Raw genomic sequence first — 17,639 nt, 5'->3', positions numbered from 1 at the left:
TGTGTGTGTTTGAAACATTGCTGATTCTTTTTGTTTTGTTTTTGAGTCAGGAGAACTTTTTTTGTAAATCTACTTTCTGTCTCTATAAAACTTTTTTTTCTTTCCAGCTATTTATAACCTTCAACAATTGAATATACATTTGTAAACAAAATTTGAGGGCTCTTTCTCTCTGCCTGATTTCTCCAGAATTCAGAAACTATTTGTGAATATTCTTAATTCATGGCAATGTGGTTGTTTGCATATGTTCAATAAGAATCTGTTTTCTAGCTACTTGGGAGGCTGAGGCAGGAGGATCGCTTGAGCCCAGGAGTTTGAGGCTGTAGTGAGCTATGATCGTGCCACTACACTCCAGTCTGGGTAAACGAGCAAGACCTTATCTCTACTTTTTAAGATCCGTATTATTTTATAACATAATTGTAGGCACTGGGTACTTTCCCAAGGCTTTGACAGGAATGGCATATTTTTAACTATGTGAGACTGCTTTGAGGAATTAAGACTGACTTTATGGGCCAGGCACGGTGGATCATGCCTCTAATCCCAGCACTTTGGGAGGCCGAGGCGGGTGGATCACCAGGTCAGGAGATCGAGACCATCCTGGCTAACATGGTGAAACCCCATCTCTACTAAAAATATAAAAAATTAGCCAGGCATGGTGGCAGGCACCTGTAGTCCCAACTACTCAGGAGGCTGAGGCAGGAGAATGGCGTGAACCCAGAAGGCAGAGCTTGCAGTGAGCTGACATCACGCCACTGCACTCCAGCCTAGGCGACAGAGCCAGACTGTGTCTCAAAAAAAAAAAAGACTTACTTTATGGAGCTGATGGGAGCCCTTGGAAGGACTGGCCTCATATCTTGTGTACACAGTTCCTTTGTGGGGTTCCTGGCCTGTAGTAAATACAGTGTCATTTTCTGATAGGCCCAGGAACCTCAAGATGTTTTGGGGCCTCAAGAAAAACGGGTTTCACCCAGTTCATGCAGGTATTTGCAGGTGCAGACAGATCTTTGGCTGGGCTTAAGAGGTCTTTGAGTGTTCAGTCTGAGAGATTCCTTATGAGGGGTTCTGGCAAAGCCAATTTAGGAGGAATTGTATAAACAGTGATCCTTGCTGTACTTTGGATAAGTATGGTGGGACTGAAGCTTGTTTTGCAGGTAAGTTGTTCCTGCTGTGATTTGCCTTTGATGGAAGTCAGGGACTAGAGAGAGAAAAACTGTGTTTCCAAAAAAAAACTATAGTGCTGCCAGGTGCAGTGGCTCACGCCTGTAATCCCAGCACTTTGGGAGGCTGAGGTGGGCAGATCATGAGGTCAGGAGTTCGAGACCAGCCTGGCCAACATGGTGAAACCCCGTCTCTACTAAAAATACAAAAATTAGCCAGGCTTGGTGGTGGGCACCTGTAATCCTAGCTACTCGGGAAGCTGAGGCAGGAGGATCGCTTGAACCTAGGAGGCAGAGGTTGCAGTGAGCGGAGATCACGCCACTGCACTCCAGCCTAGGTGAAAGAACAAAACTCCGTCTCAAAAAAAAAAAAGAAAGAAAAGAAAACTATGGTGTTAGATTAACCTTTGAGTTAATCTGAGTGGCCACGTGGTCATCTATGGTATGCAGCCACCCACAATACCCCTCCTCAGCATAAAGCAGCCAGAAAGATCACGTCCAGATTCCCCATGATTGAGGAATTGATAAATAGAAACAGGGAACTGAAACCAGCTCCAGTGTCCCATAGAACTGATATTTATGGTTTCTTTTGAATCAACACATTATAGACATTGAGCTTCCCCTTCTAAAACTCGAGACACTTTCATTTGTCTTATCTGATTTCCTTTCTCAGGAAACCAAGCATCAGGCCTCCCAGATAGTATAAAGAAACTGAAATTTACTGGATTACCACATCTGGAAAAACGAGATGCTATACCCCTTACCCATCATGATTGCCTAACTGACCATCTGCTGCCTGTTGACCCATTCCTCTTCCTTACCCCTTCCTAATTCCTGTTTTCTCAAACATAGTTACACTTCTTCCCTGATGTATAAACCCCTAGTTTTAGTCAGTTGAGGAAAGGGACTTGAGATTGATCTCCCATTTTCCTCAGCTGCAGCACCAAATAAAGCCTTCATCCCTGACAATACTCATTGTCTTGCTGATTGGCCTTCTGTGCAGCAAGCAGCAGGATCTAGATGCAAGGACCTGGGCTTTCTGGTAATATTGTCATCAACCATTTAATGATGTAGACTTGGTCACCAGCTCATGCTCTGTGTATTTTCTTCTCCATCTACATGCATTGCCTTGATGGTCTCACTCAGTATCATGACTTGAAATAACAATGTAAGGTAACTCCTAAATTCATATATTCATGCTCAAACCTTCTTCCAGCATTCAGTCGTAAGTTGAATTGCCTGTGACAGAGATACTTTGTGGTTCTGTAGACATTTCAAACTAACCATCCTGAGCCTCCAAGCCTCCTCCACTTGCAGCCTCCCCACCTCAGAAGTGGGTATATCCACTTTTTGTGTGGTCTGGGCCAAATACATGACTCCCTGCATCACGTGGAGGCTGTGCTGGTCCAAAGAAGGCCCAAAAGAGGGCAGTTTGCGCACACAACGTGTCGGGGCAGGGCTTCCAGATGATCTTTCGGCTTTTTTGTGTCTTCCAAGATGATGATCCGGGAAGGAGGGATCTGAAAGGCGGTCAGTCGCCAGGCGAGCTGAGGACCCAGTTCTGCACCTTTGCCTGTGCCCTGACCTGAAGGAAAGTCCCTGTCTCCCGAGCTCCGATTTTCCCGAGAGAAGAATGCAGTGTAACCCTTGCCCCTCGGTTCCCGCCCTCCATCCTTCCCCTCGAGTTGTGCCCACCGTAAAGAGGTGGGTCTGGAGCGTCTCCTCGGGTCCTGGAGTGCCTTTCCCTGGGAGGAAAACTTGCGCCGTGAAGCGTTCCTCCCATTGTTGAACACATGAGGAAAACTACACTACTTAGAAGGCTGTGCTAATGCATACGTACGGATTAGGCTGTGCTAATGCGTACGGCGGGAACTGGGCCAATGACGGCCTAGGACGGGGACGTTTCCGACGGCTCACGCCGGTGGGGGCGGGACTTCCGGGTTGCTCGCTGCGGACGCCATTTTTCTCTGCACTTCTGTCCTCAGCAGTAGACACTGAGGGTCCCGGTTGGGGCCGCTTTGCAGGTCCCTAGTCAGGACCGAGCAGGGGAGTAGGATAGGAATCCCCGCCGCACCGTTGTACGAACCTGACCGAGCCTGACCCCTTCCGCGGGCTTGTTCCTGGGTCGCCGTCAAGCCGCGGTCTCTCCTCCCCCGCCCTTCAGCCCCGCGGTCGCCAGGGGCGGCGCCCTGGGTCTGGAACGCGGTTGCCACCGAGGTGGCGGCGGCCCTGGGTCTGGAACGCCGTTGCCACCGAGGAGGCGGCGGCCCCGAGCGCGCCTGGAAGCCCCGGGCAACCGGCCAGGGCCGGGCACAGGTGGGGTCCGTCAGGCCGCCCGGGGCTCCTCTGTCCCAGTTCTGCGGCCCAGGGAGTGACGTGATGGCGGCAGCGGTGCTGACGGACCGGGCCCAGGTGAGTGGAAGGTGGCTTCGCCGTTGCCGCTTCCTTGCCAGCGCCGAGGCGGTTCCCGAAGTGGGTGGGAGCCCCGGTATCCCCTGGATTTGTCTTCGCAGTCGTCGTTCGCTTTGGTGTGTGGAGCTGTGTTGGGTCTACTGGAAGGAGCTCCGTAGGTTGTTGAGTGAATGATGCTTCCTCTGGGGACTCCCATCATCTTTGGCCTGCAAGCATCCTCTGGTGGACCAGGTCTCATTCCAGCATGAATTGGGGGCCTGAGAGGGGAAGGAGAGGGCAGGGCAGTAGCAGGCCGACAAATGCGCGAGCAGAGACAAGGTATATTGTATGTTTAAGGAGGCTCAGGAGGGTGTGTAAGGTTGCCATGGTTTTCCTGCGGCCGCTGAGACGTGGAGGGCAAGAGTGTGTGGTCTTTTCCTGGATGTTCTACCCATCCACAACTACTACAGACGTTGTGGCCAGTCAGATGCCCTTACTCTCATCGCTACAGCCTGCATTATCCTTGGCCGCTCGTGTTCCGTGGCCCCAAAGTATCCTGGCGTCAGAGACAAGTTCTGTCGGAACCCAGCAAGGAAAGAGGCCGATGGTTGGTTCATTGTGGAATTTCCTTGGGGGATCTGGGAGACCCAGGGAGATCCCAGAGGGCATGGGAAGCTGGTCTGGAGCCTGTCGTTCCCCAATTAGATGCAGCCCCTCCAGTGCCGCTCTGTGGGGTCAGTGAGGAATGCTGAGCTTTTTGTGCCCGTGTTCACAGACTTTTTTGTTTTGTTTTGAGACAGGGTCTCACTCTTCGCCCAGGCTGGAGTACAGTGGTGCAATCTCAGGTCACTGCAGTCTCTGCCTCCCGGGTTCAAGCAGTTCTCCTGCCCCAGCCTCCCGAGTAGTTGGGATTACAGGCATGCACCACCACACCTGGCTGATTTTTGTATTTTTAGTAGAGACTGGGTTTCACTATATTTGCCAGGCTGGTCTTCAACTCCTGGCCTCAAGCGATCCGCCCACCTCGACCTCCCAAAGTGCTGGGATTACACACATGAGCCACCATGCCCGGCCCACAGATACATTTTTCAGGGCTAATAGAAATGGACTTAATGTCAGAAATGAGTGGAAATGCTTATAACTTCATCGCATTAGATTTGCTTTGATGTTGGGGGAGTGTTGGAGTTACACTGTTAGACCGTGAATCATAGTAACCCCATGTTTAGATCCTGTCTATGGTGGTGAGATGTGTGACTGGGTGAATTGATAGCGCTTCCTTAGCATCAAGTCGCTGACTGTGAAGGTGATGATGGTGTTGATTGCAGGGGCTGTGGAAGGATTAATAAAAATCCCGGAGCACACTGAGCATTGAATACTTTCTCTTTAAATTTAACAACTGTTACTGGTGGGAAGTGTTATTGTGTTGATCCAGAAATCAAGGCTCAGAGAAATGAAATGCTGTCTTTGAGGTAAGAGCTGTCAAGTGTCCATTTCAAGTGTTTGGAGATAGGAACTTCTAGTCACTGTGTTAACACAGGATGTGAAGCCTTCAACATGGGGCAGGCACCTAGCTGGACCAGCGAGACTCAGGTACTGCTGTTGTAACCATTATTGCTATTATTACCATTTCCCCATTTCCCTGTCGTTTTAGAGCCCTTAGTTTCTGTATTTCATAGTCCACAAGTTTCCATTGTCCTGTGTCATTCTCTAACGGCTGTTAAATAGGAGGCTTCTCTCCTTTACTCTGGTATTATGTTCAAAGCATCTACCTTCCCTCTTGAGCCCAGCACAGAGCTAGGCCCTCAGGAGGTGCTCTGTGATTCAGGCCTCCATCACTGTACACCTTTTCCAGTGGAGCACAATCTGTGATCTCATTCAGCAGCCGAAAGGCCAATACTACTAATTCTGTTTGACTTTCCAGGTGTCTGTGACCTTTGATGATGTGGCTGTGACTTTCACCAAGGAGGAGTGGGGGCAGCTGGACCTAGCTCAGCGGACCCTGTACCAGGAGGTGATGCTGGAAAACTGTGGGCTCCTGGTATCTCTGGGTAAGGCCTTCCTTCCCCCTACACCATGCAGGTGACCTGCCACTTCCTTCATTCCACCTTCTGACTCCAGGCCTGGCTGCACAAGAAGGCCTCTGGAACCTACCTTGCCTCTTTCCCACAGCTTTAGTCATTTTCTACACTAATCTTTTCCTATCTGGTCTCCCTATATCTCTGGGCTAAAGACAGAGTATTCTTTGGCTCCCAGCCAAAGGAGAAGGTAGTAAAAAGAAATGGGGTGTTTTGCAAACTCAAAGGTAATTTTCAGCTGTGCCTCATGAGGGGCTGGTGTAGGAACTAAGAACCACCATGATGGTGTCTTGGCTTCTCTGTCTGGGTCTGCTCATGTCACGTCTATTCTCTATGGCTTTTTCTGCCTTAGTGAGTTCAAGACAAGAGTGGCCACCTGTATTAGGGTTCTCTAGAGGGACAGAACTAATAGAATAGATACATATAAAAAGGACAGTTTATTAAGTAGTATTAACTCACGATTACAAGATCCCATAGTAGGCCGTCTGCAAGCTGAGGAGCAAGGAAGCCAGTCCAAGTCCCAAAGCTAAGAACTTGGTGTCCAATGTTCGAGGGCAGGAAGCATCCAGCATAGGAGAAAGATGTAGCCTGGTAGGCTAGGCCAGTCTAGTCTTTTCATGTATTTCTGCCTACTTTATATGCTGGCCTCACTGGCAGCTGATTAGATGGTGCCCACCCAGATTAAGGGTGGGTCTGCCTTTCCCAGCCCACTGACTCAAATGTTAATCTCTTTTGGCAGCACCCTCACAGACACACCCAGGATCAATACGTTGCATCCTTCAATCCAATCAAGTTGACACATTAATAAAAATCCCAGAGCACACTGAGCATTGAATACTTTCTCTTTAAATTTAACAACTGTTACTGGTGGGAAGTACTATTGTATTGATCCAGAAATCAAGGTTCAGATAAATGAAATGATGTTTTTGAAGTAACAGCTGTCAAGTGTCCGTTTCAAGTGTTTGGAACTAGGGACTTCTAGTCACTGTGTTAACACAGGATGTGAAGCCTTCAACATGGGGCAGGCACCTAGCTGGACCTAGCTGTTAACCATCACAACTCCATCCCTTGTCAACTTGAACCCATACACATCTCCTGAGATCGTACATAATCTTTAAATAAAGACAATAATAAGGTCATAATTATGCTTAACATAATACAACCATCCTTCATACAACCGAAACACACTAATCCCCAACCCAAGTGCTATTACATAAAGGTAGCAATACTTAAATGCTGATATGAAGTCAGTAAATCTTATGTCACATGATAAAGGAAATAAAATGCAGATGTTTTCTTAGTACGAGTGTATACATCACAAACATGTTTTTAATAAAAGAAGGAGGAAATATAACAATTACAGTCCTCATTTCCGCAACTGGTCGCTTGGTCGTAGTTGGTATCAATGACTACCTTCTTCTCCTGCACATTCTGTATTCACTTTGCCTTCAGCAAGCACCTCAGCAGGTCATGATTTTTTTCCTGGTGGAGTGACCCAAACCTTCATTCCTGAAGGGTTTGGGCCATTTGTAGTCCTGCCTGGATTGGGCTGTTGTAGCTTCCCATTGACCTTAATCACAGGGCATGGTAATACTAAGAGATGCGCTAATGGATCTTCTGTATTCCATGCATATTCTTCCTTATTTCCATTGTGGAGTAGTAGACTGATTTCATCTTGATAGTCTGGGTCAGTCATCCCAGCCAACACCGTAACTCCCTTCTTAGCCTATTGACTTAAAGGTAGGAGGAGCCCAAAGTGTCCAGGTGGCAATCTTAACTTCCAGTTTAATGGAATCATTGTGTCTCCTGGTGGCAGCATTCCTCCCTCTGAAACTAAGACTTCTAGGCCAACGGAATGTAATGTCGTGAGAAAAGGAAGCAAAATTTTGCTAGTTGATCACTAGGGGTGATGTTGAGTGGTGCCATTTGCACTTCCACCCCTGATTCCTGGACCCATGAATCCTGGCTATGGGAGAAACAGTACCATATATTGGACGCTAATTCAGAGCATACGTGGCCTACTGGAGAACTTTGCCCCAGCCCTGCAAAGTATTGTCACTAGTTGGAGTAATTGTGACTTCAAAAGGTCATTCCACTGTTCTGTCAATCCAGTTGCTGCAGGACTATGGGGAACGTGTTAAGACCAGTGAATTCTGTGAGCATGAGCCCACTGCTACACTTCTTTAGCCATAAAGTGAGTGCCTTGGTCAGAGGCAATGCTGTGTGGAATACCATTACGGTGGATAAGGCATTCCATGAGTCCATGAATGGTAGTCTTGGCAGAAGCATTGCGTGCAGGATAGGCAAACCCATATCCAGAGTGAGGACAGACCTCTGCCCTTTCCATGATGGAAGAGGTCCAATATAATCAACCCGCCACCAGGTAGCTGGCTGATCACCCTGAGGGATGGTGCCATATTGAGGGCTCAGTGTTGGTCTCTGCTGCTGGCAGATTGGACACTCAGCAGTGGCTGTAGCCAGGTCAGCCTTGGTAAGTGGAAGTCCATGTTGCTGAGCCCATGCGTAACCTCCATCCCTGCCACTATGACCATTTTGTTCACGGGCCCATTGCACGATGACAGGTGGCTGGGGAAAGAGGCTGAGTGGTGTCCACAGAACGGGTCATCCTATGCACTTGATTATTAAAACCTTTCTCTGCTGAGGTCATCCATTGGTGAGCACTCACATGGGATACAAATATCTTCACAGTTTTTGACCACTCAGGTCCATCCACATCCCTCTTCCCCAGATTTCCTTGTCACCAACTTTCCAGTCATGCTTCTTCGAAGTCCCTGACCATACAGCCAAACCATTGGCTACAGCCCATGAATCAGTATATAATCACACATCTTCTCATTTCTCCTTCCATGGAAAGTGCACAGCCAGGTGCACTGCTCCAAGTTCTGCCCACCGGGAAATTTGCCTTCGCCACTCTCCTTCAGGGATGTCCTAGAAAGGGCTGTAGTGCTGCAGCTGTCCACTTTCAGGTGGTGCCTGCATATCATACAGAACCATCTGTGAACCAGGCCTTAGTCTTCTCTTCCTCTGTCAGCTGATCATAGGGAACGTCCCATGAGGCCGTCGGTGCAGGCTGGGGGAGAGAAGGTGGGGTGGCAGGAGTGGAGTCCGTGGGCATTTGAGCCACTTCCTCATGTAACTTACTTGTGCCTTCAGGATCCGCTTGAGCCCAATCACATATATACCACTTTCATCTGATGATGGAATGCTGCTGTGCGTGACCCACTTTATGGCTAACTGGGTCAGAAAGCACCCAGTTCATGGTAGGCAGTTCAGGTTGCATGGTGATTTGATGACCCATAGCGTAACAGGCCAAGAGCTGTCTCTCAAGAGGAGAGTAGTTATCTGCAGAAGATGGCAGGGCCTTGCTCCAAAATCCTAGAGGCCTTCGCTGTGATTCACCTATGGGGGCCTGCCAAAGGCTCCAAACAGCATCCCTATCTGCCACTGACACTTCAAGCACCATTGGATCTGCTGGGTCGTATGGGCCAAGTGGCAGAGCAGCTTGCACAGCAGCCTAGACCTGCCTGTTGCAGAGCCTTCTCCTGTTCTGGATCCCACTCAAAACTGGCAGCCTTTCGGGTCACTCGATAAATGGGCTGGAGTGGCATACCCAAATGAGGAATGTGTTGCCTCCAAAAACCAAATAGGCCCACTAGGCATTGTGCCTCTTTCTTGATTGTAGGAGGGACCAAATGCAGCAACTTACTCTTCACCTTAGAAGACATATCTTGACAGGCCACACACACTGGACCCCTAGAAATTTTACTGAGGTAGAAGGTCCCTGAATTTTAGTCAGATTTATTTCCCATCCTCTGGCACACGGATGTCTTACCAGTAAGTCCAGTGTGTTTGCTACTTCTTGCTCATTGGATCCAGTTGGCATAATGTCATAAATGTAATGGACCAATGTGATATCTTGTGGAAGCAAAAAGCGATCAAGGTCTCTCTGAATAAGATTACGACACAAACCTGGAGAGTTGATAGGCCCCTAGGGTAGGACCGTGAAGGTATATTGCTGGCCTTGCCAGCTGAAGGCAAATTGCTTCTGGTGGGCCTTATGGACAGGAATGGAGAAAAAGGCATTTGCCAAGTCAGCGGCTGCATACCAGCTACCAGGAGATGTGTTAATTTGCTCAAGCAATGAAACCACATCTGGTATAGCAGCTGCAATTGGAGCCACCACCTGTTTAAGCTTTCTATAATTCACGGTCATTCTCTAAGATCCATCTGTCTTCTGCTCAGGCCAAATGGAAGAGTTGAATGGGGATGTGGTGGGAATCACCACCCATGTGTCTTGTAAGTCCTTGATGGTGGCACTAATCTCCACAGTCCCTCCAGGGAATTGATACTGTTTTTGATTTAGTATTTTTCTAGGTAGAGGTGGCTCTAATGGCTTCCATTTGGCCTTTCCCACCATAATAGCCTTCACCCTAACAGGGAGCCAGTGTGGGGGTTCTGCCAGCTGCTAAGTATGTCTGTGCCTGTTACGCATTCTGGCACTGGGAAAATGACCACAGGTTGAGTCTGGGGACCCACTGGACCCACTGTAAGTCAGGCCTGAGCTAAAACTCCTGACCTCCATAAGCCCCTACTTTAACTGGAGGACCACAATGATGTTTTGGGTCCCCTGGAATCAACGTCAGCTCAGAGCCAGTGTCCTGTGGTCCCCGAAATGTCTGATCATTTCCCTTTTCCCAGTGCACAGTTACCCTGGTAAAAAGCCAGAGGTCTCCTTAGGGAAGGATGGGAGAAAGAATAACAGCATAATTGTCAGTAGTGTAGTGGGGTCCTTCCTCAAGGGACCTGGCCTCCCCTTCATTCAAGGGGTTCTGGGTCTGTAAACTGGCCCAAGTCTGGAAATTGATTGAGGGGCTGTGATTCTCTGCTTTTGTCATTCAAATTAGTCTTTTGTCCATTCGACCTGGAAGTTTCCTGCTTATATAAACTAAGTAGGATTGCAGTAGGCTTCCTATCAGTTTCATTTCTAGGAACACTGTGATTAATTAGCCAGTGCCAGAGATCTACATGAGTCAGACTATTCTGATTGCCGCTTTGTCTCTGCTGTCCATTATGATAGCTATGCCTACCTTGCCTTTGATGGTTGAGTGCCACCACTTGGCCCCTGCCACCTCGGGATCCAGTTATTCCCAATGTATTTAAATTTTGTAGGTGAGTGACTGAAATTCCAACTGCTGGATCTGGCAATTACAGGGCTCTTCAAAGACGCAGGTGCTGCCCTCGTAAATCTATTTTGCAAGCCATTGGTCAAGGTTATGTCTTCTGGACCCTCCCAGCTGGGATGAGTAGGTCTAAAGTGACTAATCCACTCCATCATCCCAATCTCCCTAAGCCTTTGGATCCCTTCCTCTACATTAGACCAAGGGAAATTAAGCATTCCCAGCTCACCCATGATGGGCCATCTTTTAATCCATATTTCAACTATCCAAGCAAATAAGCTATTGGAACCTTTTTTAACTCCTCAAGCTGCAACGTTAAATGCAGGATCCCTACTTAGTGAGCCCAAATCAATAAATTCAGCCTGATGCATCTGTATGCTCCTTCCAGCGTTATCCCACACCCTTAATATCCATTCCCGTGCCTGTTCTCCCGATTTCTGCTTATATAAATTAGAAAACTCATTTCCTTTCAAGTGTAGCTCACCTCCCCATGGGTCACACTCTGAACCTCACCTCTGTGGGCCCATTGGGACTTTAGTTATAGGTCTAGAAGCAAACAAAGGTGTTGAGGGTGCCAGAGAAGAATCGATATTATCTTGCCTGGCAACTGCCTCAGGGGAGGCCATCACTGTTGCCTGAGGCAGCACAGGGTTTATTTCCTCAGACAAAGGTGGAAAGGCTGATGGCAGCATGGGTCAGGGAGGGGATGTTGCCACTACTGGGGATGCCATTTTCCTTTCTCTTTCTTCTGCCTATTAAACCTCCACTCCTAGAAAAAAAAAAAGAAAATGATGAACTCAGGGATTCTAACTCCCGGCTTCAGAAGCAGATACTAAGCCTCAAATCTGCTAAGATTGCCCTGAGTGAGTCTTATCTCCTGTAGAGAAAGAGCTGAAATTGTGGAAAAACAGACATGAGCTCGTCATATGAGTGGCTGACCTGCAACAAAAGGTGCGTGCACAGCCTCACCAGGTGTCTACTGTTAAAGTGAGGGCACTGATTGGAAAAGAATGGGACCCTGAAACTTGGAATGGGAATGTGTGGGAGGACCCTGATGAAGCTGGGGACACTGAGCTTGTAAACTCTGATGAACCTTTTTTGCCATCCCAGCACTTTGGGAGGCCAAGTTGGGAGGATCACTTGAGCCTAGAAGTTTGAGACAAAGCCTGGGCAACATAGTGAGACCCTGTCTCTAAAATAAATTGAAAAAAAAAAAAAGCCACTCAGTACCCTGTTTTACTCCCCCACCCCCGACCCCGACCTTTGTGTCTTGTCATTTTCTTTGTCTTTGTCTCTTGTCTCTTGTGTCTTGTCTTGTCTTGTCTTTTCTCTTTTCTTTTCTTTTCTTTTCCTTTGTTTTCTTTTCTTTTTCTGTCTCGCTCTCTTGCACAGGTTGGAATACAACGGCACAATCTCGGCTCACTGCCTTTGCCTCCTAGGTTCGAGCAATTCTCATGCCTCAGCCACCTAAGTAGCTGGGACTACAGGTGTGTGCCACCACACCCAGTTTGTTTTTGTATTTTTAGTAAAGACGGGATTTTGCCATGTTGGCCAGGCTCTCCTCGAACTCCTGAGCTGAAGTGATCCATCCGCCTCAGCCTCCCAAAGTGCTGGGATTACAGGCATGAGCCACCACACCCACCCTTTACTTTTTATAATAAAATTTTTTTATACATTTGTTATATATGTGCTATATATAATTACCATATATGATTTGTTATAAACATTAGTATATAAATGCTAGATTTCTAATTGGATCAAATTATGGACATTGTTTTAATTTACTTATTGTGTGTATATATATATATATACAACTTATTTATGTGAGGATATTTATATTTATATATATAGTTTTTAAGACTAAATAAGGGTGGTATTATGTTTGCTAGGCCTGGCATTTGTATGGTACATAAGGTTTAAAAGTTCACTTTCTTTTTTCTGCCCCTTAGGTTTGTAGCTGCCTTTTTCTTTTTTTTTGTTATTTCTCTCTTTGTGTTTTAGGCTTTTGGCATCCAGAAGTAGTGGATCTTAGTTTCTGTCCCTGGGTAGTAAAAAGAAGCTGGGGAGAGGAAGAGGTTTGATGCCTGTAGGCAGCTGCCTCTCCCTGGTACAGCCTGTGTCCCAAGTGTAATCAGTCCCCCGCTAAATGACTAGTCTCTTACAGGATGGGAAGAGAGAATAAATAACTCTTAGTTAAGCAGCCCACCAGTGACTTTGGTGTTGGCTTGGTTGATTGGACTTGTATCCCAACACAGTCCATCAGAGGAAGTTTCTCCTCACTACCTTTTGTGAGGAGCCTCAGCCTTGTACATTACCCCTTAAACCAACCCAGAAACTAGGTGTATTTATGTTGGAAAAGTAGACTAAGGAGATCAGTCTGTTCCAGAACGGTGCCAGCTGGGGAGTTACTGCCCTTGCAGATCTAGACTGTGGCATCTTTAAACTCTGGAAAAATCTGAGGAGCACTCCTTTAGGATTCCTACAGCACTTTAGGCCAGAAACCCATGGCAGCAAATGCCAGATGCAGCTGAAGTGCAAGACTGCCAGCATCTCGCAGCCTTCCCCGGGCAGAACTTTCTGTGTGGTACAATCCCTTAGTGAGCTGATCTTCAACCTTCTCATGAGCGCGGAGTCAGCCTGCTGGGTGCACCAGTTGTATTAATTTGTACCTGTGGGCCAAGTGTGGTAGCTCATGCCTGTAATCCCAGCAGTATGGAAGGCAAGAGGGTTGCTTGAGCCCAGGAGTTGGAGACCAGCCTGGGCAATAAAGTGAGACCCAGCCTCTACAAAAAAAAATCAAAAAAATTATCTGGGCGTGGTGGCACATGACTGTAGTCCCAGCTACTCCAGAGGCTGAGACAGGGAAGATTGCCTGAGCCTGGGAGGTAGAGGCTGCAGTGAGCCATGATCACACCACTGCACTCCAGCCTGGGCGACAGAGTGAGACCCTGTCTCAAAAAAAAAGCAAATTTGTACCCATAGGATTTTAATTTATAGCAGCGACTTAGTGATGACACAGAGAGGTTAATAACATTGAAAGAAGAATGTATTATTTACAGTTCGTGAAAGAAGAGGGCATATGCTCGGCCTCATGGGGATACAGCTGGAAGCACAAGGGAGGAGAAAGCCTTTAACTGGGTGTGGTATTCTGATACATACTGGTTTTTGTCCACCGTTCCTGGTTCATAACCCCCATAGCCCTTTTGTTAAAATGTTGGGTATGTTAGGCCTCAGGGACAGGCCTCTGACCTCTTGCCCTCCTTTCGCTCTTATGTTCCTCCACCTTTCTGACTGTGGGTCTTATGAGTGGGTCCAACCCTATACCCTGGGAAAGGAATGTTGATGTTTTGAAGCTTCCATAAAGACTCCAAGAGGTCACAGTTGAGTGAGCTTCCAGGTGGTCCCCCCAGGAAGGGCATGGAAGCTCTGTGCCCCTTCCCCCACACCTTGCCCTAGGAGTCTCTTCATCTGTATCCTTTGCAATATCCTTTATAATACACTGGTAAACATGAGTGTTTCCTTGAGTTCCGTGAGCTGCTCCAGCAAATTAGTTGAACCAAAGAGGGGATCACGGGAACCCCAACTCAAAGCCCATTAGTCAGACATTTTGGAGGCCTGGACTTGTGACTGGAGTGTAAGGTGGGGCAGCCTTGTGGACTCAGCCCTCAACCTGTGGGATCTGCAGCTATCCCTGTGTGGATAGTATGGGAACAGAATTAGAGGACACCTCCCACTGGTGTCTGCTGCTTGGAGTTTGGAGAAAACCCCCCACACATTTGGTCACAGAAGTCTTGTTCTGTATTGTCATGGTGTGAGAGTAGAGAAAAAACATGATTAGAGAGAGTTTTCCCTACATATTGGGTTTCTTCTGGAAAAGCAAGACAGGGCATGGTAAACAGTTTAGAGCTGGCTAGTTTGAGTAATTTCAGTGAGGTTTGGGGCATAGGGACTATCTCTAGTTGTCTGGCACCTGGCCCTGGGTTGATTTAGGGCAGGGGAAATACTGGCTTGGTGTGTGAGAGTTTGTTAAAGAAGTGGTTGGGGGTATGGTTTGGGGTTAGGTGGATTGCACATGAAAGGCATGTGCTTGTTCCCAGGGGAGTTTATTATCCTAGAAATTACCTGTCCCTGAGAGGGGCAGTCTCTCCCAAAGTCTGAAAAGCCTTCAAGATATTCTGAGCAAAGTCAAGAAAATACGACTACTGTATTTTCACCTGACATGAACCTAAACTTACTCGGTTTAGAAGATAAACCTTCATCTATGAAGCTGTCCTTTGAGGGTTTTTTTGTTTTTTTTTTTTTTAAAGTAGAAGTCCTCTTTTTATGAAATGTTGGTGAGAGTAGATACTATTTGATGTTTCTGTAAATGTCCTTATTTAACTCTATCACAGTAGAATGTTCAGTTTTTTAAATTTTTAGTGGTTCATGAAATGCAGAGGTCTGGAATCACTGAACCTGCCCCTCCCCCTGGCTGCTGGTCCCTGAGGATGACTCCTCCAGCTCACATCTCTGCATCATCATCACCACCCACCACCCACTCTGTGGTGCTATAGTTTCCTCCTTAGTGTAGTGTTTGGAAGGGGAGCCAGAACCCTGGTGTCCAGCCCCGCTCTGCTCTTTAAAAACTCTGTGGCCATGGCCAGGCGTGGTGGCTCACGCCTGTAATCCCAGCACTTTGGGAGGCCGAGGTGGGCGGATCACGAGGTCAGGAGATGGAGACCATCCTGGCTAACACGGTGAAACTCCGTCTCTACTAAAAATACAAAAAATTAGCCGGGCGAGGTGGCAGGCGCCTGTAGTCCCAGCTACTCGGGAGGCTGAGGCAGGAGAATGGCGTGAACCCCGGGGGGCGGAGCCTGCAGTGAGCTGAGATCGCGCCACTGCACTCCAGCCTGGGTGAAAGAGTGAGACTCTGTCTCAAAAAAAAAAAAAAAAACTGTGTGGCATTGGTCAAATGACTGACCTAGTCTGTGCCTCAAGTGGTCTCATTGGTGAGATGAGGATTTACCACATCTGCATCCCAGGGTTGTTACCGGGGTAAAGGATTATTGATAGGGTTTGGCTCTATGTCCCCACCCATATCTCACCTTGAATTGTAATAATCCCCATGTGTCGTGGGAGGTAATTGAATCATGGGGACGGGTTTTTCCCATGCTGTTGTCGTGATAGCACATAAGTCTCATGAGATCTGATGGTTTTGTAAAGGGGGGTTCCCCTACGCATGCCCTCTTGCCTGCTGCCATGTAAGATGTGCCTTTCTCTGCCTTGTGTCATGATTGTGAGGCCTCCCTAGCCATGTGAAACTGAGTCCCTTAAACCTCTTTTTCTTTATAAATTACCCAGTCTCGGATATATGTTTATTAGCAGCGTGAGAACAGACTAATAAAGTTATTATGTGAAAAGGGCTCAAAACAGCACCTGGGAGACCAGGCTGTGTGCAGAGAGCCATTGCAATCCTGTTGCCATCAGTACTGTTATTGTCATCCTCATCACGATCACTGTCGTTGGCATACCTGGACCCGGGACTTTCTGGGTAGTGTTGTGGAGCTTTGTGGTTAAACAGCACCGAGAGCAGAGATGGCAGGACCTGGTCCTTACTGACTCAGCCATTCACCAGTTCTGTGCTCTTCAGCAAATCACTTTACTTCCTGAGCCTGGGTTTCTTTGTCAATAAAATGGTACTGATCACGATGTGGACTTCCTGGGGATGCTGTGAGAAAATCCTCAGCTAGAATCCTCATTTTGTCTTTGGTCTAGAGGAAGAGCATTATAAAACATTGCTTAGGATGTAAAAAAAAATAAGACTTAGATCAATGAAATCACATACCTTGTTTGGAATGAAAAGAGTCAATATTTAATATTTAAATACATCAGTTTTTCTCTAAGATATTCCATCAGTATTCACTTTTGGAGTTACATAATGCATTTAAATTGTGTGGCACCGTCCCCTGGACGTGTTTGTATCCTATACATACTAGTTTTCGACTTACTGTTGGGAGTAGAGATTCTGTGGCAGCATGACATGGCCTGCTCTTGGTTTCCAGGTCACATGCCAGCTTTTCATTCCCATGCACAGGAGCAGCTTCATTCCAAGGTCTGGTCCCCATCCTGAAGTCCCAGACTAGATTGAAGGTCTTTATTTCTTTTCACCCACATCCATGTGTCCACTTTCTTTCTCCATAAACAGGGTGTCCTGTTCCCAGACCTGAGCTGATCTACCACCTAGAGCATGGGCAGGAGCCATGGACCAGGAAGGAAGACCTCTCCCAAGGCACCTGTCCAGGTAGGAGCCAAGATCTGGGGAGGTCGGAGTCCCTGCTGGCTTGAGACTGGATGGAGACCACTGGCCCTGGGATCTCTTGGGAAGCTTCTCATTGTGGCCTCTCTCTATATAACTCTTATATAACTCAATCACACTAGAATGTTCCATTTGAGAGCCATGGAGCCCTTTGACCTGTGTTTTCTCTGTCCTTCTAGCCCCATCACAGTGTCACCATTCCTGAGAAGGAGTGAGATTTAAGAACTAAGATGTGTTCAGGGGTTCCAGTTGTGTGGGCCTGAAATGTGGCTTGCCAGTCACCTGCTGTATGGCCCTGATGAAGTTGCAGGGTCTCCTGTCTTTGTATATAACTTCAGTTAAGTTAACAGTAGCTGCTGTGTCAGACAGATTCTAAAATCTCAATGGTTCACATATGAAAACTCTGTCTCACTCATACCAGGGACTGTGGGTCAGTGGGGAGCTCTGTGCCACACAGTTATTCAGGACCCGGGTTCCTTCTGTCATCAGCCTGTTGCACTAAGATTATCGTAACGTCCTCAAG

General features: G+C 47.4%; 1 protein-coding gene across 5 annotated transcripts in view; it reads left to right on the top strand.

The window, feature by feature from the left end:
* The first annotated feature begins 3,083 nt into the window (after positions 1-3,083).
* Positions 3,084-17,639, top strand: part of ZNF264 (zinc finger protein 264) — a 31,382-nt gene continuing 16,826 nt past the window's right edge. The window contains exons 1-4 of one of the 5 annotated variants that reach the window (XM_055239833.2): positions 3,108-3,566; positions 4,057-5,135; positions 5,467-5,593; positions 17,006-17,101. In XM_055239833.2, the coding sequence (XP_055095808.2) occupies positions 5,100-5,135; positions 5,467-5,593; positions 17,006-17,101 (259 nt within the window). In that variant the 5' untranslated portion in view covers positions 3,108-3,566; positions 4,057-5,099. Of the gene's footprint in view, positions 5,136-5,466; positions 5,594-17,005; positions 17,102-17,639 lie in introns of those variants that run through there. The other 4 variants (XM_063614920.1, XM_055239834.2, XM_055239835.2 and 1 more) reach the window with 4 other exon arrangements.

Source organism: Symphalangus syndactylus, chromosome 13 (assembly GCF_028878055.3).
Source record: "Symphalangus syndactylus isolate Jambi chromosome 13, NHGRI_mSymSyn1-v2.1_pri, whole genome shotgun sequence".
Lineage (NCBI taxonomy): Eukaryota > Metazoa > Chordata > Mammalia > Primates > Hylobatidae > Symphalangus > Symphalangus syndactylus.
This window is presented reverse-complemented; position numbering and strand designations above follow the sequence as displayed.